The 24,120-nt window shown below is 35.2% G+C and overlaps 1 protein-coding gene across 1 annotated transcript in view; it reads left to right on the forward strand.

The window, feature by feature from the left end:
• Positions 1–24,120, forward strand: part of EPHA6 (EPH receptor A6) — a gene marked incomplete at both ends in the record, with an annotated part of 946,557 nt that overhangs the window by 821,419 nt on the left and 101,018 nt on the right. Inside the window, one exon of the mRNA XM_080918921.1 lies at positions 3,872–4,081. Within this exon, the coding sequence (XP_080775047.1) occupies positions 3,872–4,081 (210 nt within the window). The remainder of the gene's footprint in view (positions 1–3,871; positions 4,082–24,120) is intronic.

The raw sequence follows: 24,120 nt of genomic DNA on the forward strand, positions 1-24,120 counted from the left end.
AAGTAAGACCTCATGAGTCTTTGGATTTCTTCAGTGTCCATTGTTATGTCCCAGTGATATACCAAGTGCAATTTTTTTGAAAGGCTTAAAATGGTTTTTTAGCTTTCTCAACATGGAGCAAAGGAAAACACAAAATCCCCAATCAGTTTATACTTGAGTGTTATTGTCTTGATTTATATTAGTCTCCTGACCAGCTTTACACCATTATACACAAATATAAACCCAGAGGTAATGAGCAGAGATTTGTCATATCATTATTATGAAAATTGTTTTGACTGTATGGAATAGAAAAAATTGGCCAAATGAATTAGAAATTAATAAGAAACATTGTGTGGCCTCTGAAACAACATGTACAAAGTAGTTCAGATTATCTCCATACCCCAGTATCTCAATTTTTAAATGGCACTGCTTGCAATTGTTAGAACACAAATTGCCATGCAGTTGATAGGAAATCAGTTAATCCAAGTCTCTTCAAGTGTTTTGTAACAACATTAGAATAACCTATCAAAAACTCACATGCACAATCACTAAAACAAAAGAATTCAAGTGTTCATCAACTTTAAGTGAATACAAAATAAATAAAAAATAACAATACAGAGATAAAACACTAATATGTGCTAGAATGTGAAAGAGTCTTGGAAACATTTGGCTACAATATGCAAGAAATCAGCTACAAAAAGCTGCATTTTCTTATTAGAAAATATTGAGAGCAGGCAAAATCCCGTTGGAGTAGAAAGGAGATCAGTGGTTGCATCGTGTAGTGGGACTACTGAGGACAGCAGGATGTGATGGTGAATCTGTGATCATTCTCATGAGAGTGATGGGAAAAACCTTAAGCTCTGTTAATGTTATGTGCTAAGGGAAGAATGCAATGCTATGGAAACTGTGCTGCTAAAGCCATTGAAGAGAATGTGATGCTATGTTGGTGGAGACTTGATAATGGGACCTTTTAATACAATTGGTGGGTATGTAAATTAGTGCAACCATTATGAAAAATCAGTATAGATATTCCTCAAAAGCCCAGAAATAGGATGGCTATGTAACTCATTCATGACTTACAATCTGAAGGCATCTAAGGCAGCATAACATAGATACCTATACGACCTTCATCACAGTATAATTCACAATAAAGCCATTATGGAGTCAGTATAGGAGCCCATTGATGTATACTCAAGGAGAAAATGTGATATGTATATATATACATATACATATACATATACATATACATATACATATACACACATACATACACACACACACACACACACATATAAGATGGTACATTCTTCAGTCAGTAAGCAAGAATGAAACCAATGTAATTATTCCAGCATGTGAATGGGAGTAAAGAATATCCTTCAAGCAAAGTTAGCTAGTATTAGAATCGGGAAAATGACCTAGTCAGTAAAATGCTCACATAAGGATTTCAGTTTGCAATCCCAGAACAGACTTAAAAGACAAGGTGCACACCTTTAAATCTAAGGTCACAGAAATAGAGCTGGGAAGATCCATGTAGCCAGCCGTTGTAGCTGATTCAGTGATTTGCAGATTCAGTGAGTACCTTGACCTAAAAATAAGAATATTTTTTTAAAAGATGGACAATAATAGAAGACGCCCAGTATCAATCTTGCATAAGCATGTACACACACACACATACACACACACACACACACACAGAGAGAGAGAGAGAGAGAGAGAGAGAGAGAGAGAGAGAGAGAGAGAAAGGCTCCACTAGCAAGTCTAAAAGCCTTGATATTTCTCACATACATAGAATTTAAGAAATGAAATCAAAATTAAGAAAAACACAGCATTATTGATGTAGAAGGGAGGCTAATGGATTGGTAGGGACCCAGAAATGAGATGGGATACAAGTGTCCCATATAAGTAATAGGAAGGTAAGTATCAATAAAGTACCTTACACAGATGCATGTAAAGGCCTAATAAATTCACTACTACTAATGTAAAAACTTATTTAAAATAATAATTTTCTTTTTGTGGCATCCCCAGGATAGATTGGAAGCTACATTTCCACATGACCTTGTATAACTGTTTCCCTTTATATACACAGGTGTTTAGAGTATCAACATACTTTTCAGAGAACAAAATTTTCTGATTCATTAAGATTATAAAATTGTATATGATAATAACCAAGATTCGCTCACTATTAATAATTACTAAAACAATCCAGGAATTGTCTATGTATTTTATATGTGAGTCTTATTTAAACTCTGGGTTGGATCACTACACTTGTACAGAGAAGTGAATGAGGTTTTCTTTATCTCCTAGGATGGTCCAGGAACTTTGCCTACGGTTTAGAAATTCTGCCTGACAATAACTATGATCTGTCTCAGGAGCTTTACTTTCTGAAAAAGAAGAATTACCTTTGAAAGTGTAGTATAGTCCTTTCCAGAAAAGTAGAATTTATGTTTTCAATTCTAAAGTTTTGAGATTCCTAATAGGAGAGAGTGAGGTAGAACCCATGATCCAAGAGGCCGATTACATCTAATAGTGAAGTGTCTACAAAGACGGATTGGAAACATAAAGAGCTAATAACACTAAGGATTTTCATTGCTGTGTTATCTCCTGTACATTAATTATACAGCAGAGCCTGCTTTAATGGACACGCTTTCTGCGAGAATGCTTTGTTTAAGAAAAGCTTCCTCTCTCTGCACTTGAATGTGGAGATACAATCTGAGAACTATCAGAGAGATTTGGTATGTGAAGTTGAGTTTTCTCCACTGGTAATGTAAGTCTATTCTTCTACATAACCAGTGGTGTGCCTCATCACCCAGTGCCTAAGCTACTTTGTGGCTTTATCAAACATTCATGACAACAGCTTGTAGCACAGAAAAAAGGTAATTACTCTTATGGATGCTTCTATTATATAAGATAATATTGCCTTAGTGTCTTACTATATACAGATCTTTTAATATCATTATACATTAACTTGGCCTGGTGTGTAAAAGCGACTGGAATCCTTAGTGCTTCTCTCTAACTCACTGATGATAACCCTCTCCAAACAATTAAGTAAGTGAACACATTACTATTCACATCTCATCTGACACCATGACTACTTCCTGTATTTGGCTTTACTTGCCCTTGCATTTTACACAGAATACTATTGGACTCTTTTACTTTTTTATAAATTACATATTGTTCTGAACTCCAGGTAGGAGGATAAGATGTTATGGATTGATTATTATAAAACACTACCCTGCCTGGTTCGTTATTCACATTGTACTCTACAGTATAATTCTTCTAACCAAAACTTCAAATACTTCCTTTTATATTTGTCCAATATTATTGAAAACAAAATCTTGTGGGGGCTTTTTGCTCACTTCTGTTATTCTTTTATGTTTGCAGCATTTCTAAATCCATTTCTTGTCTATATATCTTCTTGGGGTTTTGTTTGTTTGTTTGTTTGTTTGTTTTAGTGACTTAGCCTGGGCCATTTTTCATAGCATTTCTAGTTACCACATGCATTCCTCCCAATCGAAGGCTTTGTTGCCTTCCTGCCAATTTGTGCAGCCCCAGAGAGGCTGATGTATACAGAATGCCCATTATGTATTCTCTTCGGGCTTTGCTTTCCCACCATTTTACTTCAATCTGCTCTTGTTTAAAAAAGAATGGGGAAAAAAAAAAAAAAACCTTGGCATAGTTTTCTCTGAAGGTTGACTTGGCTTGCTGTCCTCTGTCCTTGTTTAGCTCTTCATCACCTCTAGTTGGTTTTTATTCCTCCTTTAAATGTCAAACAAGGTCTCGTATTTTGTTACGAAGACGGGCCGTGGTCCGCGGAATTGCATAGTTCCACTGACTGCATGCCTGCGTGCACACTCAGTTCAGATCAGCCAGCTAACATGTGATTCTCTCACAGAAACATGATGGCCACTTCACCGTCATCCAGTTGGTCGGCATGCTGCGGGGCATCGCATCAGGCATGAAGTACCTTTCCGATATGGGATACGTTCATCGAGATCTAGCAGCTAGGAACATATTGGTGAACAGCAACTTAGTATGCAAAGTCTCTGATTTTGGTCTCTCCCGAGTGCTGGAAGATGACCCAGAAGCAGCTTATACAACGACTGTAAGTTTCAGCGCCCTGTTTCTGTCACCGTGTTTACTTTTAACACTTTCAGAATAATTGTTTCTGTTTCCTCTAGCTCGTGTCCTCACCTTTTAATTTTCTAATATGTTACTCAGTTTAGAGGATTTTCAATATTTGAAGGCTTAGAGGGTCAGAGTTGCTACTATTGTTCTTTTAACCCACACACTTCTAAGATTCCGTCTTTTGGCTTCCGATATGCTAGAATTCTAGGACCCTCATGCAGATATGTGGCATGACTTCCTTCATATGAAAGCTGTCCTTGCCTGAGGGATTTTAGCTTTCAATGCGTGTTCTTCTTTAAATATACTTCTTTATAGGTCAACAACAGTGCCTCTAGTACTTCAAGGATAATACGGAACCAGTGATTGAGAAACATCTCCCTTTTAAGTATTATTGGGTGATCTATACACATAAATAAACGGCATAAATTTTTTTGGAGACATACAAAGATTCTCTAGCTCTATTGCATTTTCCAGACAGTCCTCAGTGGGGAAGGAGGCAGGAATAAAAGGCTAAAGCGTTGAACCCAAACGATCATCTTAAATTATATGATGTCAAATTTACCCTGAATATCTTATATATTTCTGAATTGTCAAAGTCAATGCATTGTATTCACCTCAGATGTTGTTTTGAAGAATAGATATTTAACATTTCTATGGAAGTATAATATACCTGTTAAGTTTTAGCTGTGACTGTCAGTATTTGTCTATTAAAATTCTGATCAGTGGTTCATTTTCAGATCTAAAACAGCTTCAAGGAAAAAGCAAGTCAAAGAAAGACTCAAACCATATTTATTCTTTTCCCCTTTTTATCCATGCTAATAATTTTTAAATGGCATCTAATTAATTCCTCTTTATTTTTTTTCTATTAAATATTTTGAAGTTCCAGTGCATCCAATAAGCTTTAAGGTAAATGGAAATAAGACACTATCAATAAAATATTTTATGCCCTTATTAGTTTTTTCTTTATTAGAAACTTGTATAATAATTTGTCAATATTTTCACAATTTCAATATAAAATAGATTTCAATGAAAAATAAATTAATCTCTAAGTCTGATATATAAGGTAGAGCTAATCATTGATCTTTTAATTTAACCAAAAACTTTATGAAAATAAAAATCTATAAAACCTGAAAATACATTAGTCATTGTGGTGAAAAATTGGTATTTCAAACTCCATCTTCTATTTGGAAAATATTGTAATTAATTTCCCTTTTCTAAAAACTTTTTCTTTCTTCAGCTTATAAACCCATAACTTATACCAATTAGAATTAGGAAAACTGTAGCCCTGAAACTTTAAGTTTGTACAAAATATTAATTGGACTACTAAAAAAATTTTTTCACATGCAATTTATAAAAAATATAAAAAAAAATACTTAATGAGCCATTTGAGTGTGTATATATATATACATATATATATACACAAATATATATATATTAGTAACACTTTATTAAGTAACAATTTAATTGTACTTTAAAATAAGAAGTTTATAACCAGAATAATATCTGCATGAAACTAGTGGGTAACTCAAAGTTGAATGTATATACATGTTCAATTTGATCATCTTTAACATCAAGACTCTGAGTCTATTTCATTACACAGCAAACAGTTGAGAAGTTTAAAACAGAGTTGCTTTAGATTAGGGTTTCTTAAACTGGGTGTCATGACCCTTATGGGGGTGAATTACCCTTTTACAAGGGTTGCCTAAAACCATCAGGAAACATATATTTTACATTACACTTCATAACAGTAGCAAATTACAGTTATGAAATAGCAAGGATGATAATTTTATTGTTGGGGATTACCACAACATGAGGAACTGTATAAAATGGTCACAGCATTAGGAAGATTGAAAACCACTGCTGTAGGTCTAGATCATATTTTAGAATTAAAAATAAAGTTACAAAGAATGGATATTAGAATCCAGTGACAACTATCAAGCCATCAAGAAATATTTCTGAATTTAAAATTCATTAAATCAAAATAAGAAAGTGTTTTTACAAATGTCTAAATCACAGTATAACTCAAAGAATTTTGAAATATGAGCAAGACCAGAGTTGGCGACATACCTTTAATCTTAGCTCTCAGGAGGCATAGACAGAAGGATTTAGACATTTGAAGTCATTCTGATCAATATAATGAGTTCCAGGCCAGGCAGGGTTATAGCAACACTCTTATGAGAGAGGTGGCAAGAGCCTCAGAAGTGATCTCCTACCTAAGCCAACGGAGACAGAACCTAGTCACCACCCACCACTGGTAGAGCTCACTGCCTGCCCACCAAGAGCCAAACACAGAGGAGCAATCTCTGTCCTGAGCCCATAGGCCCTCAGACCAACAGGAGAGACAAGTTCCAGTCAAAGACAAGATCATCTAACATCACAGATAACAAGATGGCAAGAGAAAAACACAAGAACCTAAGCAATAGAAACCAAGACGACCTGACAACATCACAACCCAGTTCTCCCACCACAGAAAGTAGTAGATTTCCCAACATACCAGAAAAACAAGAAATGAACTTAAAAACATACTTCATGATGATGATGGAGGTCCTTGAGAAGTGCATGAATAACTCCCTTAAACAATTAGAAGAAAACCAGGAGAACATACATAAACAAGTGGAAGCCCTTAAAAAGGAAGCAAAAACTCACTTAAAGAGTTACAGGAAAATACAACCAAACAGGTGAAGGAATTAAAAATGCAAATAGAAACAATAAAGAAACCATGAAAAGGAGACAACCTTGGGGATAGAAAACTTAGGAAAGAAATCAGGAGTCATAGATGCAAGCATCACCAACAGACTACAAGAGATGGAAGAGAGGATCTCAGGGGCAGAAGATAACATTTAAAAAAAATCAACACAACAGTCAGAGAAAATGCAAAAATCAAAAAGCCCCTAACCCAAAACATTCAGAATATTCAGGACACAATAAGACCAAACCTAAGGTTAATAGATGTAGAAGAGAGCAAAGACTAAAGACCCAACTAAAAGGACCAATAAATATCTTCAACAAAATCATAGAAGAAAACTCCCCTATCCTTAAGAACAAGATGGCTATGAACATACAAAAAGCCTACAGAACTCCAAATAGATTGAACCAGAAAAGAAATTCCTCCTGACACATAATAGTCAAAACACCAAACATTCAAAACATAGAAATAATACTAAAAGCAGTAAGGGAAAAAAGACAAGTAACATACAAAGGAAGACCGATCAGAATTACACCAGACTTCTGAACAGAAACTATGAAAGCTAGAAGAACCTGTTTCCATGTTACATTCTGTCCTAGATGTGCTTTATGCTTATGGTAACTAGTGGGATTTCAATGCATGCTATCAAATCTCTAAAAGAATTAAGTACTGACAAAAAATATTCATATAGTGTTATGCCAAAATGCATTTTAAAATCTGTATATTTATCACTCTTTTTTTAAAAATGAAGTTGTAAGAGAAAAAAAAGAACCTGGACAGATGTCATACAGACCCTAATAGAACACAAATACCACCACAGGTTATTATATCCATCAAAACTCTCAATTACCATAGATGGAGAAACCAAGATATTCCAGGACAAAAGCAAATTTATACAATATCTGACCACAAATTCAACCCTACAAAGGATTATAGATAGAAAACTACGACACAAGGAGGGAAACTACAACTTAGGAAAAACAAGAAAATAATCATGCAAGAAAACCAAAAGAAGAAAAGCACATAAAAAATAATTCTACCTCTAACAACACAAATAACAGTAAATGACAGTCACTATTCTTTAATATCTCTTAACATCAGTGGACTCAAGTCACCAATAAAAAGACACAGACTATGAGACTGTATATGTAAACAGGATAGGCTGTGGCTATATTCCAGACAGATCATACCGAATCCAGAGCAGCCATGTTACTGGATGAAAATTTGTCTACATTGGCACAAATGCAAGAACAATAAAGTACATTCATGCCATAAAAGGTGTTGTTAACAACAACAAATCAATGAAGCTGAGAATAAGGAAAAGAGAAACTAGTAGTAAAATGTCCAGGTAGGCATTGTTGCTACAGAGCCCAAAGCTCAGACAGGCTTAACTAGAGTAATGGCAGCAAGAATAAAGAAAAGAGAAAAGGATTGGAATTATTACAACCATATAATAGTCAAGATTTAATAATTAATCAGGCATAAATTATATAGAAAAGGAGGAATTAAGGAAGGCATTATTATAAGTTGATTTAACAGATAGTTGTTGAGAGTCACTATTAATCATGACATAGAATCCTCATTATAGATGCCCTAGCTACCAGTATTAGATCACAAGTAAAATCATCACAGAGAAAACCATAGCTGCTCTATTTCAGATTCATTCAGACAGTGACATCAAACATCATTGTTGTGTTGAAATTTACATAAAACTTTTTTACCTTATGGGCATGTACTTAGCCCCAAAATCATTTTTATTGTTCAGTTAAAAGGGACGCTCATATAGCTAAAAAATGTTATTGCTTTGCGAATCTATACAATTCATTGAATTTAATTCATTGAAATTAAGTTAAAAAATTGTAACCTTAATGACAAATACTTTTTGCTAAACCATATAAATATAAAATTTAAAATCAAACTCCCTTCAGTTATTAAAAAATAGTTGGACTCTGCCTTTTAAAGTTAATCAGTGTATAGCATTCTCGGAACACAGCTTTACTGTAAATTATTTTTATTTTATTTTTGTATAAATACCGTTTCTGTTTTCTCATTGTTTGTATTAGTTTTATAATGTTCATAAGAAGGGGGTTGAAGCCAAAGCAGGTTTGTGAAATATTTAAAAACAGCAAAACACTGTGGGTAAACAGCTGTGTTTAGTTTTGATTTATTTTCTTTCTACTAGTATACTACACCAAATCTAGTCTTTCCTAATCAAAATGAAGGCCAAATAAATAAGCATTTTTCACAAATGCATCTTTGCTTATTTAAAACAATACTCATATTACAACAGAAAGCAGAGGGAACTCACACAGCCTATGCCCAGGGTACACGGTTCTTACCATGGCACTGAACTGGGGCACGGGCAACCATAGGAAGAATGGGTGTGAGATTCAGCATGGCCAAACCAGAAAGAAGCATGAGCAAAAAAGTCACCCTGTTATAAATAAATGAATTCTTTAGATGTATGTTTAAAACCCATATACCTATAATATATGATAGCATTTCTGCATTATAAAATTCAGTAAAGTGGGGTAAGGGATTAGGTTTACAATTAAAATAACCCGAAATTCTCATGTTTCTTCCTACACTTGAATGTTCATTGGTCCTGATTTAGGTCCTGATTTAGCCAATTCTTTTAATCTGTACCTAACACCATTAATTACGGAGCTACTACACTGGTATGCTGTTCCTTAGTGGATCAGTTGTGGAGTTGGTTCAGATTACATCTCATGAGAAAATACTCCCACTCTATAGAAAATAGCCAATGTACAATCTCAGCCTCCAAAGATGAGAGTACACATACTACTTATACCCAGTGAATACTGAACTAATGTGCAAGTCTACAGTTCACTGACTATCTAATTATCTTGAATCCAGCAATAGAAAGCATGCACACATATCATAAGAAGTGGCTTCAAAATTTACAGATGTGCAGCAGAACACATAAGTTCCAGATTCACTGTGTGGGATCCCACTTGAAAACCACCCCGGGTAGATGGAGTCTTAACCAGTCAGGACCTCCTTTCTATGGCCATTGAGAAACACTGAATTATAGACCAGTCCATCTTGCACACCTCCAAACACCCAGGCTTAGAGGTCAAAGCTTGCAAGGACTTACTGCATTCAAGGAAGAAGCATTCACTCCCAGCACAAGAAGTTACATACCCTAGAAGGCTGGCTTGTGTTGTTTAAAACAATACCCATATTGGGGTATTTACATCTCCATAAGGATCTATTGTGATTCTTCAGAACTAAAATCAAGAAGAGAAAGTGACCGTAGCTGCAATGCCCTCCAATAAGCTATCTACTCTAACAAAGACGGTAGCTGAGAACGGTAGCCGAGAACAGGTCCATAACTGCATAGAGACAGAACCAAGAATAACCAACTGCAGCGTATAATACAACTCATGTCTCTGCAGACATAGAGGGTGGACAATGCAGTTTAAAAGGAACTGCAGTAATAACAGATGATTCTAGTAAAGCACTTAAACTCTGAACTAGAATACATCAAGCCTCTGCTAAGGGACCTTGAGACCTGATAATGACAGTGACACCAAGAAATGTGCAATGTAGGCCAAAGATAGAAGAAAATAAATGTCACAAAAAGAGTGCCTTGACAAGAAGAAAGGGCTTGCTTTTCTCTGCCAATTCTGGGAAAAACATATTAGATTCTCAGAAGAGTAGTGATTATGACTCTTACCCAAAAATACAAATGGAATTATCACTTTTAACTAAATTAATCTATACAGAAGTTATTGACTCTTTGGGTGTTTTAATATTTGTTTTGTTTTTCACATTCGATAAAGAGTCTCCTGTCTGTCTAAAATTTAAGTGCTGAAAAATCTCTTTCATTTCGAAATCTGACATATTCACATGGACAACTGCTTTATAACCAGTCAAAAAAGGTACCCTAGCTCATTTGCATATTGCTAGGCAACCACTTCTTACACATATATTGAAAATGCTAAGCCCGTTTGCTTTCAATTATGGATATAAGGACCTATTTACCTGAAAAGAAACATTAAAATTTATATTTTGGCTTACACTCACATGATGTAAGAGATAATTTTTATTTCAAATATAATGGTAGTGTTATTTTTAATTATGATAATGATTTCTGTTATATTTTAAAGATTAAAGCAAAGTGCAGGAATCATCATATGATGCCTGACAAAATTCTGTGGTTTTGATTAGTACTTTTCATGTTACCCAAGGAAAACTTTTGTTTGTTTTTCTTCAACAACCATAATATCATATCAGTACTTTCATTATGAGAATACAGACTATAGTAAATGATAACATAATCTGGGTACTTGGATTTCTGTCAACATTTTAGTTTTGGTAAATTTGATTCCATATTCTGTAAGAAAGGCAATATGAAAAATGTTAAGTCTACTAATCTAAGAAGGTACCTGACATGTAGATTATTACAGCTAGTAATGCAAGAGACTGGAAGGGGCCTGTGGCCATTTATATACTGACATTAATTGAGAGCTCAACTCTATACCTAATTCAAGTGTTTATGAATTGTCTTGACATTTTATATTCATTTTTAAATCCTGGGTTTACCCTTTTCAAGAATAAGTGTTCATAATGTAAGGATAAATTTACAATCTTCTGTTAGCTGAAGATGATGACATAAGTCTATAATTCCAGAATTTAGGTGATTGTGGAAAGAATATTGGAACCCAAGGGATAGCCTAGTTCTATATATATAGTAAGATATATATAGTAAGAGCCTTGCACCAACAAACAAAACAGCAAAAAAAAAAAAAAAAAAAAAAAAAATACTTTAAGCTAAACTTAGTAACAGGTTTTCCCCCTGCAGCTTTGTTTAAACTTATCGTAAAGTGTACTCAGAATATTTACTCATTTTTTGTTTCACATTAAAAATTTGCTTTTGAATGTGTCTTGGGAAGAAAGAAAAATAAAGTATTTTACTGAAAAAATGTTCTTTACTTCTAAAATTGAGGAAAGGAAACTGTTCTTGGACATCCTACCAAGACAGTTTTTATTTATTAGAATGTATGGACTGACACTTGGCTAAAGAATAGTTTTTATTTCATGTTTAGAGCTTTGCAAAGCTAAAAATGTAGTAGATAAGAAAGTGTTGGTACAAGGCAGAGACTAAGATAGAAAACTGCAATAACTAGTGACCTTCACAAAGTTACAAACAGAAAAAAAAATAATAAAAATGGGTTCTTGTACAGCATTCACTGAAAATTTCAGATGAAGGAAGTGCCTATCTCTTTTGGGCTAAATGCAGTTATAGAAGTAAAATGAAAGGTAACAAAAGTAGTGATGTTATCAGAAAGCTATTGATAGAGATGAAAATAACTTCTGACTCAATAAAGCAGGTGATGGCAATTGGAAATACTCATTGGAAAATGAAAAGCAACAAAATCCAGGCTAGATGAAGGAATTGGATCCACCTTCCAGGAAGGCACTTACAGTTAGATAAAAAGAATAAAATGATGTTTAACACACTCACAAAGACAGCTCTTACTCAACTGATCCTATGATAGCTGTAAATCAAAAGAAGTTAACTTTCAGAAAATTATTATTAACTGAAGGCAAAACACATGTATCAATAGACATTTCCCCAATTGAAAGGAAACAAAGTATTGTTGAACTAAGAGAGGGGAAGGGAGGAAGGGAGATGGACGAGGAGGGAGAGTGGGGAGAGAGAAAGATAGAGAGAGAAAGCTTAATGGGCTAATATATAAAAAATCTGAGTTCTTACTGATTTTTTTGTAATGTGATATTTTGGTCATAGAAATTCTAAGGGCATAAGTCAATTTAAATATATATGATATATGTATTATATATATTTTCTAAGACTCATAATGTTTCACCAATATAACTGCCTAGACATGAGCTTAACAACAATAGACATGCTAAAATGAATGGGAGAAAACAATGATGCCTAAACCTTACAGAACTTATGAAGTTACAGTTAACTGAGTAAAGCTGAGAGTATGAGAAATAGCCTTCCCCAGGGAAGAATACACCAAGTAACTATCCAGTACCAAATGGTCATCTTGAAAACATACATGAGTACCATGTACAAACTGAGAAGGTTATATTTAGTAACACATGCGTACATACATATATTCATGCAACAACAATTAACAAAAAAGTGGCTATTAGTTTGAAAAAGAGCTAGGAAGGAGGGATGACTACTGTTGGTTGTCAATGTGACTGTATCTGGAATGAACTACAATGCAGGATTAGAGGGCATATCTGTGATCTGGATCATGAGGGTGGAAGTCACGGGCTTTTGATGTGGATCTTGAGATAGGAAGATACACCTTCTGCTGGAACCAATGGATGACAATGAATGAAGTAAGGGTTCATGTATTCCCTGCTTATTCTTGCCTTTGCTAGCACACACATTTCTTCACTGGCATGGGAGACTACTTCTACAGAATCCCAAAATATACAGAAGACCCGCTGAGGTGGCCAGCCCTGTGGACTGAACAACAACTATACTCTTGGAATTTCTGTTCACAGCTTGCTATTGTAGGCAGACAGACAGACAATCAGATAGATGTATTTACTATATAAGATCTGTAACTCTAGAGTATTTTGACTATTACACAAAATGTATGAAAGGGTTTGAAGGGAAGGGAAAAAGGGGGAAATTGATGTAATTAGATCATAATCTCAAAAATGAAACTGTTTTTTAAAATTATATCACTAGAAAGTAATGGGTTCCACACATAGTATCCAAATACCAAGAAAAACCTTACAATGTAAATAAAAGGACAACAAAGCCCTGTGGCAGCCACAAAGAACATGATTTAAGTACAGAGGCACAGTTATCACCTGTTGTGAGCACCATATGCACCAGGCTAGATCTCAGACTGAGAGAAGCAAAACTTTTTTTATTGATGATGATGATGATTATTATTTTCTGTATTTACATTTTAAGTGTTATCCCCAACCCCCCACTCCCCTCCCTCCTCCCCTTCCACTTCCTTCCAAGAAGGTGTTTTCTCTCCCAACTCCTTCTCTCCCATCTCAGCTCCCTGACTTGTCTTTTCCCTCGACTGTGGAATGTGCCTTCACTGAACCAAAGGACTCTTCTACCATTGGTGCCAGACAAGGCTATCCTCTGCTATATATGCAAGTGGCGCCATGGGTCTCTTTATTTGTGCTCATTGGTTGGTGTTTTAGTCCCTAGGACTTCAGGAGGGTTTGGTTGGCTGATAACCCAGAGGCTGCCTCACCTGGAATCCACCCCATATGAATTCGCCAAACCCAGGCACTATTTATGATGCCAAGAAGTGCTTACTGGCAGGAGCCTGATATGGATGCCTCCTCAGAGGCTCTGCCAGAGTCATTCAGATACAGTTAAGGATCCTTGAAGCTAATCTTCGGACTGAGCATGGGAATTCCAATGAGGGAGCTGGAGAAAGAACTGAAGGAGCAGAAAGGGTTTGCAACCCCATGAGGAGAAGCAAAACCTTAATGATGACTCTCTTGAGAGTTAGTGGAAAAGGCTACAACCTTTTAGAACATAGCACTGTGTTACTCAACAGTGACAAATCTTAAGCAAGATTGAGGCAGAGGCCATACATTTCCAAAGAAATGATCATCTAAAAGAGTCAGCCCCAGGTGAATGCAAGTCAGTGGTAAAGCATTGGCATAGCCTGTGCAGAGTCCCGAAGTCAATCCCAATGAAAATAAAGAAACATCCTACAAGAAAATAGGCATTTATTAAAGATCTCTCAACTCTGAGAATTAGGAAACAAGTTTATTAACTCCAGGGCTCTTTGTCAGAGGGGAATAAAACAATTTAACTCTAATCACTCACAGGAAGAAAGTGATAGAAACTATAAGGCTAGCTTTTCAGGTTAGATGTCACAACCCAAGTCAGGGTAGGGAGAACAATCTAAGGCAGGTGTAATATTAAGAAGCTGAACAGTGCTTGGGAAAGTATGTCATTCTTTCAGTTACGAAGAGTAAGCTATATAAAAAAAAAAAAAAACATGCTAGGTGAAATCTTATCTACTCAATGTGTGTCTTATAGAAAAATACTCTAAGGCCTCAGAAATGAAAGACATTCTTTAAAAGAAGACTCTGCTAAGAACCCATCTTTCTATTTAACAGATGCATAATTAGTTTAATTGGTTCTTTTTATTTTTGTTGTAAGTTATTATAGCACTTCAGATTTGTGTGCAACCCTTGAAGATACAAGATTTATTTATTCTTGACGTTTTAACCTTTATTTATCATTTGCTTGTTTCTTAATGTAGAGTGTCAGGGGATAACGCTCCCAATACCTTAAGTTACAAAGCTATCTCTCTAAACCCTCTTCTTGAACATTTTTAATATCTGTCCAGTATGTATACTGGTTTACTATGACTACTTAATTATTGTGAATAACAAAGCCATGAAGAGACAGGTGGGAAGTATTGAAACTATTAGCATGTTATCCTCAGCAGAACCACCATTATTTCTCTGTTGTTACTATTAACCACCACCCACTACTGGGTAGGCCAGAAGCAACCCTTAATAAACGGTAACAAAATAAAAAGTCTGCAATACAAAGAATCCAATGGAGCCATTAATGAAGCATTAGTAATGATGGAATAGCATATTCACACCAAAGAAGATACTATTTTTCAAAATCTCTGAAAATTTACACCCAAATATTTTGAACACAACATGGATAATCTAAGACAGATAAATACAAAATCACAGAATGTTTATTTTAAGGATAAGGCAGCCAGTGCTTCTTTTTAATATTTTTGAAATTAAAACACAATTACATCATTTCCTTCCCTTTCCTTTCTTTCCTTCTTCTAATATTTCTCATGAATCCAATTGCTTCCTCATAAAATCATCGCCTTTACTTGTTGGTTATTATATATTTATAGTAATACTATGTATATCAGTACTTCTAACCCTGATGCTAATCATGAAGGATGTTATCTGAACATTTAAAAGGCAGATCTACCATACATACATACATAATAGTAATTGTCTATATTAATAATATAAATTAGATATGCTCAGTGTATATAATTGAAGTTAGACTCCGACATTCTCCCCATCTATCACACTCACACACAAACACAGGAGTAAATATATAATTTCACTCTGCATAATATATAATGTAATATAGATATAGATAGATAAATACACATCACAGAATTTTATATATTATATGAATATGTTGGCAGGGTTCAGCCCTAAAGATCCAGTACTTCTAACCCTGATGCTAATCATGAAGGATGTTATCGAAACTTTTAAAAGGTAGATCTACCATTTGCAACAATACCAAACACCCTGAAGGTCTAAAAGACACTATTACAGTTAAATAATTCAGAAAAAGAAAAAATATACAGCTTATCTCACATATATATAGAACTGAAATTAGTCAACCTCACAGAAGTAGAAAGTAGAACAGTTTTCAGAAGCTGTATGGAGAAGATATGGGACATGTTGGCCACAGAATATCAAATTTCAGTTGATCAAGGAAAGACCTGTTACAAGAATAATACTGTACTTTATAGGTAACATTTAATATGAGGGTTGAATTTAATTCTTCAGACAAGAAAAGAGTGAGAAAAAATGTGAAACTAGTTTTCATGTAGATAAATTCATTATATTGGAAAGCATTATGTGTGTGTGTGTGTGTGTGTGTGTGTGTGTAACTTCTTTTTCCATTTTTATTCATTAGACTTATAAAAAGAAGAGGTTCTCAGAATTTGGGAATAAGATATGTATTATATTTCATATTCTTGAATTATTACAACCTGAGAGCTTATACAAGTCATATAAAAAGTAGTAATTACCTACTGGGTTCCAGATTTTCTGGAACTACGGTTCTACAGATTTTCCAAACAACTTGTCTCTTGGACCTTGAAGGTTTGAGTATGTTGTAATAAATGAAAGTCCTTAAATTAAAAAATAATAATTTCCTGAGTGAGATAACCCAGTCACAAAATAACAGACATAATATGCAGTCACTGATAATTGGATACTAACCCCAGAAAGCTCTGAACACCCCAGAAACAACTCACAGACTATATGAAGTTCAAGAAAAGGAAAAAATAGAAAAGAAAAAACCATTATGCTCAATCCTTACACACCAAGAAAACTTTGACTATTTCCAGGTTACATCCTGTTTTACATGTACTTTATGCTCATTGTAACTAGTAAGACCTTAATGCACACTATCAAACCTTAAAAAAAAAACTAAGCACTGACAAAAATGTATTCGTGTACTTTTATGCAAAAATGCTTAAAATTTGTACATTTATCTTTGTTTTTTAAAATAAAGTTGTTAAAAAAAGAAAGTTAAAAATATAATAATTTATGCAATTATAAGTATAAAATAATAATAATCACAGTAAATACCTTGGAAGATGTGGCCAGAAAATACTTCTTTAATTAGGGACATTGAAACAAGACCTGAAAATTAGAAAGGTTGCAGCCAAGAAATTATCTGAAGCCAGAATGTTCTAAGGCAAGGGAAGAAAAAATATAAATCAGCAGGTGGGAACAAGCTTGGCATATTTGCAACTAGGACTTGGGCCAGAGTGGCTGCTGCACAGGAGTGACAAGAAAGGCCCTACAGGAATTCAATGTCAGGGAAAGAAATAGAAGATTTCATCTAACTACAGGCAAAACCACTGAAAATTTAACAGAAAAGATGATAGATATAGGGAAGGTGCTTGATTCAGAACTGGTATTTGGTGTAAATCGGTGTAAACCCGAAGATTGGAGAAGAGTGAGCAGACCTGGGAAACAAAATCTCTGAGAAAAGAAAAAGGGCAGGCAGAATAGATAGTATCCTGATAGTTCATGGTGTGTGTGTGTGTGTGTGTGTGTGTGTGTGTGTGTGTGTGTGTGTGCTTGTGTGTGTGTGTGTGTGTTTGTGTGTGTGTGTTTGTGTGTGTGTGTTTGTGTGTGTGTGTGTTTGTGTGTGTGTGTGTTTGTGTGTGTGTGTGTTTGTGTGTGTGTGTGTGCTTGTGTGTGTGTGTTTGTGTGTGTGTGTGTGTGTGTGTGTGTGTTTGTGTGTGTGTGTGTTGCTTTTATGGGTTAAGAATTTGAGAGTGAAATAAATTTAGTGGTGTGTTTAACACTGTAACATATGGTTGTTTCATAAAATCTACAGTGCCTAGAACAGTATCTAAGACCAAGTAGACACCTACTACACACACATTTCACAAGATCTCAGGAGATTCAAGAACATGGTGGCTGCATACCTGTCTTGTTCCCCAAATCTGAGAACCTTTTCCTTCTACTTCTTCAAGCTTAATTAATTCAAATGGAAAAACAAATTATATACATATATATGAATCATGTTCATGTGTGTCATCGAATAGTTTAAAGTAGTAATATAAAAGAATGTGTTTGCTCAAGAATCAAATAATAATTCTCCAAATAGTTCCCTTTTTTTCTCTTTCAGAACTTCCCTGTACAAATTCTTTCCTTTCATTTTCAAACTCACTTCTGTCTAAGTGAGACCCTTACAGAACAAGACAGCAACCGTGAAAGCTTTGGAAGGTTAGGGATAGGTTAGAAATGCAATGAATCATCACTCAAGACATAGATAGAAAGATACAGATCACATAATTCTATATATCTATTTAATCATTTTTGGTTATTGAGTTTGTTAATTTTCCCTCGGTATATATTTTACTTTTATGCTAAAAGAATGAAAATACTATACATCTTCAGCATAAAGAAATAACTCCTGATAGAGTTGCAAGACAATTTCTTCAGCTAGGTATCAGTGACTAAGCAATTGGTTAATGTGGCTTCTTTACTGACAACACCGGCTGAAGAACTTTTTGCTAGATAGCATTTTCTTTTGACTTAAAGACAAGACAATAAAGGAAATGAACATTACTATCTCACTGATTTTTCATGGTACTCTGGAACATAATTCCAAGAAAGTGACAGGTTCCTTCAGCGATTTACATTTAACATCTGGTTATCATTGTCACCTCTAGAATTACCATCACACTACTAACTTTTTAAAGCTGATAGCCACGACTCCAAGATGCAAGATAAAAACAGGAATGACTGAGTCTTGACTTTCAAACATTACAAAAGTTTATCAGTAACCTTGTTAACTAATAAGTACCCTTGCCCCTGGTGGACTCTGATTCTCAGCTGGCAATCTGTTGATAAGCTTATGAAGGGCAATTACTTATCAGGATTTTACAGGTAATGTATTGGTATATACCAAAGATATCAAGGAGAGAGTGACCCTTTATCTCCATAATCCTTGGGTTTCATAATCAAGTCATGTCAGTATTACACTGTGGATGCTTTGCCATTATAATAAAGGAAATATTATGGACAAAATATAGTAGAGCAAACAAAGAAATAGAAGCTCGGAGCTGTGATTTTTAATCCCCAATTTGACTATAATTTAGTAAACAATATTAATCGCTCATTTAAAATACTTGTACTTCTGTGGCTGCATCTGGAACAGAATTAATAAAACTGTCCAGTTACCACAGAAACATTGTAAAAAGATAACAAGCTAAAGTGTGACCACTGTTAAGACTGCCCATTTAAGAAATGCTTTGAAACATTTATAGTGCAGACTTCTTGTTTTGTCCAAAATTCATCTTCATTTATCAGCCCCAAGAGAAGAGTAACAACATACTATTAGAAATTTTGAATTTTAAATAAACACCCAGGCAACTGTGATTCAATTTATCTGGAGACCTCATCTTGATTAGCTGGGCTAACACAGTCTAGACATAGTCCCAAGAATTTCTTCCTGCAGCATTGTGCATCATTAAAGATGACAGAAGTTACAATCAGATAAAAAAAATTGTCAATGCAGTGGGTACAAAAATAGAAGAGGAAGGGAAAGGAGGGAGAAGCAGAACACTAGAGTTTGTCTTGGTTAATTCATGAGAATAATCTTCTAGCAAGCTAAATATCTTCTCTGGTACTATTTTAATACATGACATTCCATACAGCTCAAATACTTTATGTCAAAATTCTGAGAGAATATTGTATTTTGTAATAATGAAACCATTAACCCCATAGTATATCAGTACATCAGGCAAATTTAGCATTCTCAGCTTTTCTAGATACTTCCTAAAGAATTTTTCCAAATATATTTGGGATATTTATGCTCCTTAACATTTATTAACAGCCTGAAAAATTCTATGCAAATATTTTATGATGTAACTATAAACTGTGGGCATATAGCAACGCTTTTTTGAAGATAGCAAAATTCCTAATGTTGCCTCAGCACTGAGCTTTTAATGGTACTTGTATTAAGGGAATTATATGTATTTCAAAATTGAGCATTTAATATCTCTAAAACTAATGAAATTTCAAGATGGTAGAGATGATCAGCTTTTGCTTGAAATCAGGCAGGTCTTACAGGAATAAAATAAAGTTTTGGGAGCTGTTTTAACAAATCCTTTATAAGAACTACGCATGCTAGATGACATGATAGTGTATGTAAGTGACCCCAAAAATTTTACCAGAGAACTTCTACGGGTGATAAACAAGTTCAACAAAGTGGGTGGATATAAAATTAACTCAAACAAATCAGTAGCCTTCCTCTACTCAAAGGACAAACATGTGGAGAAAGAAAATAGGGGAATGAAACACTTCACAGTAGTCACAAACAATATGAAATTCCTTGGTGTGACTCTAATTAAGCAAGTGAAGGGCCTATATGACAAGAACTTCAAACCTTTAAAGAAAAAAATCAAGGAAGATCTCAGAAGGATCAACATTGTAAAGATGGCCATCTTACCAAAAGCAATCTACAGATTCTATGCTATTTCCAAAAGAGCAATGTGCAATTTCATCTGGAATAACAAAAGACCTAGAATAGCAAAATCCAACCTTAACAAATTAACAAAAAAAAAAAAAAAATCTGTGGGAATCACTATCGTTGACCTAAAACTATATTACAAGCCAATTGTTTTAAAAGCTGCTTGGTACTGGTGCAGAGATAGGCATGTGGATCAATGAAATAGAATAGAAGAATGAGCCCTCACATATATGGTCACTTGATTTTTGACAAAGGAGCCATAAACATTCAATGGAAAAAGGACAGCCTCTTCAACAAATGGTGCTGGTCTAACTGGCACTCAGCATGCAGAAGAATGAAAATAGACACTTTCTTATCTCCTTATACAAAGCTCAAGTGCAAGTGAATCAAAGATCTTCACATTAAACCAGGTACACTGAAACTATTAGAAGAGAAAGTAGGGAAAACCTTAGAACACATAGGCACAGGATAAAATTTTCTGAACAGAACACCAATGGCTCATGCTCTAAGGTCAAATATCAACAAATGGGACTTAATGAGATGGCAATGTTTCTGTAAGGCTAAGGACACTCTCAAGAAAACAAAGCAGCAGCCAAGAGATTGGGATAAGATCTTTACCAATGCTACATCTGATAGAAGCCTAATATCCAAGGTATACAAAGAACTCAAGTAGTTAGAAACCAGAGAATCAAACAACCATATTAAAAAATGGGGTACAGAGCTAAACAAAATGTTCTCAATTAAGGAATATCGAATGGCTGAGAAGCATAAAAGGAAGTGCTCGACATCCTTAACCATCAGGAAAATGCAAATCAAAACAACCCTGAGATTGTACCTCACATCAGTCAGAATGGCTAAGATCAAAAACTCAGGTGACAGCAGATACTGATGAGTATATGGAGAAAGAGGAACACTCCTCCATTGTTGGTGGAATTGCAGGTTGGTACAACCACTCTATGAATCAGTCTGGCAGTTCCTCAGAAAATTGGATATAATATTACCTGAGGACCCAGATGTACCACTCTTGGGCATATATTCAAAAGATGCTCTACAGTATTCATAGCAACCTTAATTATAATAGCCAGAAGCTGGTAAGATCCCAGATGTCCTTAAACAGAAGAATAGATACAAAAATTGTGGTACTACTCAATGGAGTACTACTCAGCGACTAGAAACAATAAATTCATGAAATACCTAGGCAAATGTGTGGAACTAGAAGCTATAATCCTGAAAAGGTCACCCAGTCACAAAAGCATACACATGGTATGCACGCACTGATAAGTGGATACTAGCTCAAAAAGCACAGAGTCCCGAGAAACAATTCTTATGAAGCCCAAAATTAAGGAAGGTCAGAATTCAAATGCCTCAGTCTTTCTTAGAGGGGAAAAAAAAACCATCATGGGAGGTAATTCAGGGACAAATAGAGGAACAGGGATTGAAGAAAAGATCACTCACAAACTGCCTTACCTGGGGATCCACCCCATATGCAGTCACCAAACTCAAGCACTATTGCTGATGCCAAGAAATGCTTATTGGCAAAAGCCAGATATGGATACTCCTGCAGAAGCTCTGCCAGTGTCATACAGATACAGTTGAGGATTCTTGCAGCTGACCATCAGACTGAAAACAGGGACCACAATGAAGGAGCTAGAGAAAAAATTGAACAAGCTGAAAGGGTTTCCAAGTCCATGGGAAGAACAACATTATTAACCAACCCAACCCTCCAGAGCTTCCAGGAACTAAAATATCAACCGATGAGTGCACATGGCAGGACCTGTGGCTCCAGTTGCATATGTAGCAGAGGAGAGCATTGTCTGGCATCATAGCCCGAAGCCGCCTTTGGTCCAGTGAATGTGTGTTTTCTCAGTATAGGGGGATGCCAAGGCACTGAGTTGGAGAGGGTGGTTGGTAAAGGGAACACCTTCATGGAAGCCAGGGGAGAGGGATGGAAGTAGGAGAAAAGGGATAACATTTGAAATGTAAATACAGAGAATATACAATGGGAAACATAAAGAAGCAATGAAAGTAACTTTTTTCTTGGAGTCCCTACAACATGAGGACCTGTATTAAAAGTCGCAGTATTGGGATGGTTGAGAACCACTGCCTTAGCTAGAAGAACCACCATGATCCTAGGAGATGTGCGACATTGGAGACATCCACAGACTTGGGTGTATTAAATACAATGTTACACACCACACTCCTAATTATGGAGTCAATAATTCAACTTGATGAAAATTTTAAATTACCACTGGATTCCCCATGTCTTGAAAAAGATTTACAGAGATTAAGCAATGAAAATGCAAGCAGTACTTTGAGGGGAAAGAGATATTTGTGCATTTTTCAAATTTTTAGGGTTATGTCTCTCCATCTATTTATTAGATATGACAATATACAGAATAATTTTGTGTGTTTAATTTTTACTATTTAATTTGTTTCTATTTTATTTGGGTGATATGTGGTGTGTGTACATATGTTTGTTTTTATGTTGAATGTTGTGTTGTAGAAGAGGCATGTGGTCTGTATCCATGAATGTGCATCTACATACCCTCTTATGTGAATGTGTCAAGGTCAGAGCAGGATGTTGCATATCTTCCTATGTAGCTGTATACCTTATTTCCTTCAGATAGGATCTATCTCTGAATGAGAACCTAGTCAGTTTGGCTAGACTGGATGGCCAGGAATGACTTGGTGATCTGCCTGTTCCTGTACCCCATCGCCTTTTGCCCTTGGTAAAAAGCCAAGGATGCTGAGTATTGAGACATGCCCTTTTACCCCCTAAGACATCTTCCCTGTACTTGCCTGTTTGTGGCAGGTTCAAGTAGCCCTGACTGGATTATAGAATTATCTTTATAGTCCAAGCTGACTTTGAACATATGGCAATCCTACTGCTTCTGCCTCCTCAGTACTGAGTCTTAGGGTGTTCTAAAACTCATTCTGTAGACCAGGCTGGCCTCAAATTTAGATCTGCCTGCCTCTGCTTTCCAAGTACTAAGATTAAAGTCATGCACCACCACTGCCTGCCTTATTTTGTTATCCTAAGACAAATATCTAAGAGGAAATGCATATTTTTCTTTTATATTTTAAATCTAGTATCTAGCTATGTATTCATTTTTTGTAAAATATTCTTTAAAACATGTTGACAGAGTAATTGTAATATTAGTCACATAGAATATTATTCCTTATACTTCTCTCGGCCTTTTCTATTGTTCCCCTGATTTTTTAAAAATATCACAATATTTTTACTAGCTCTGTAGCTTTCAATTTTAGGGATTAATCCAGGTCATATTCCAACAACATTGAATGTATTTTTAAAAAATTAATATGTTTCACAGTTCCCTAAATCATAAACTTCCTGCCATTCACACTGACAGGAGATCCACAGCCAATGAAGCTGAACTTCACAACCTGAAAGGTGTTAGGACCAGATTGTGACGCTTCTTTTTCCTCTCTGTGAGTTGAGTTTGCTTGGCTAGGAAAATGCATAATAAAAAGAAAAAAAAAACAAAACAACAAACAAAAACCACCAACAACAAAGAGTAAAAATTGTCTCCTTTTA

This window comes from Micromys minutus, assembly GCF_963924665.1.
Source record: "Micromys minutus genome assembly, chromosome: 7".
Lineage (NCBI taxonomy): Eukaryota > Metazoa > Chordata > Mammalia > Rodentia > Muridae > Micromys > Micromys minutus.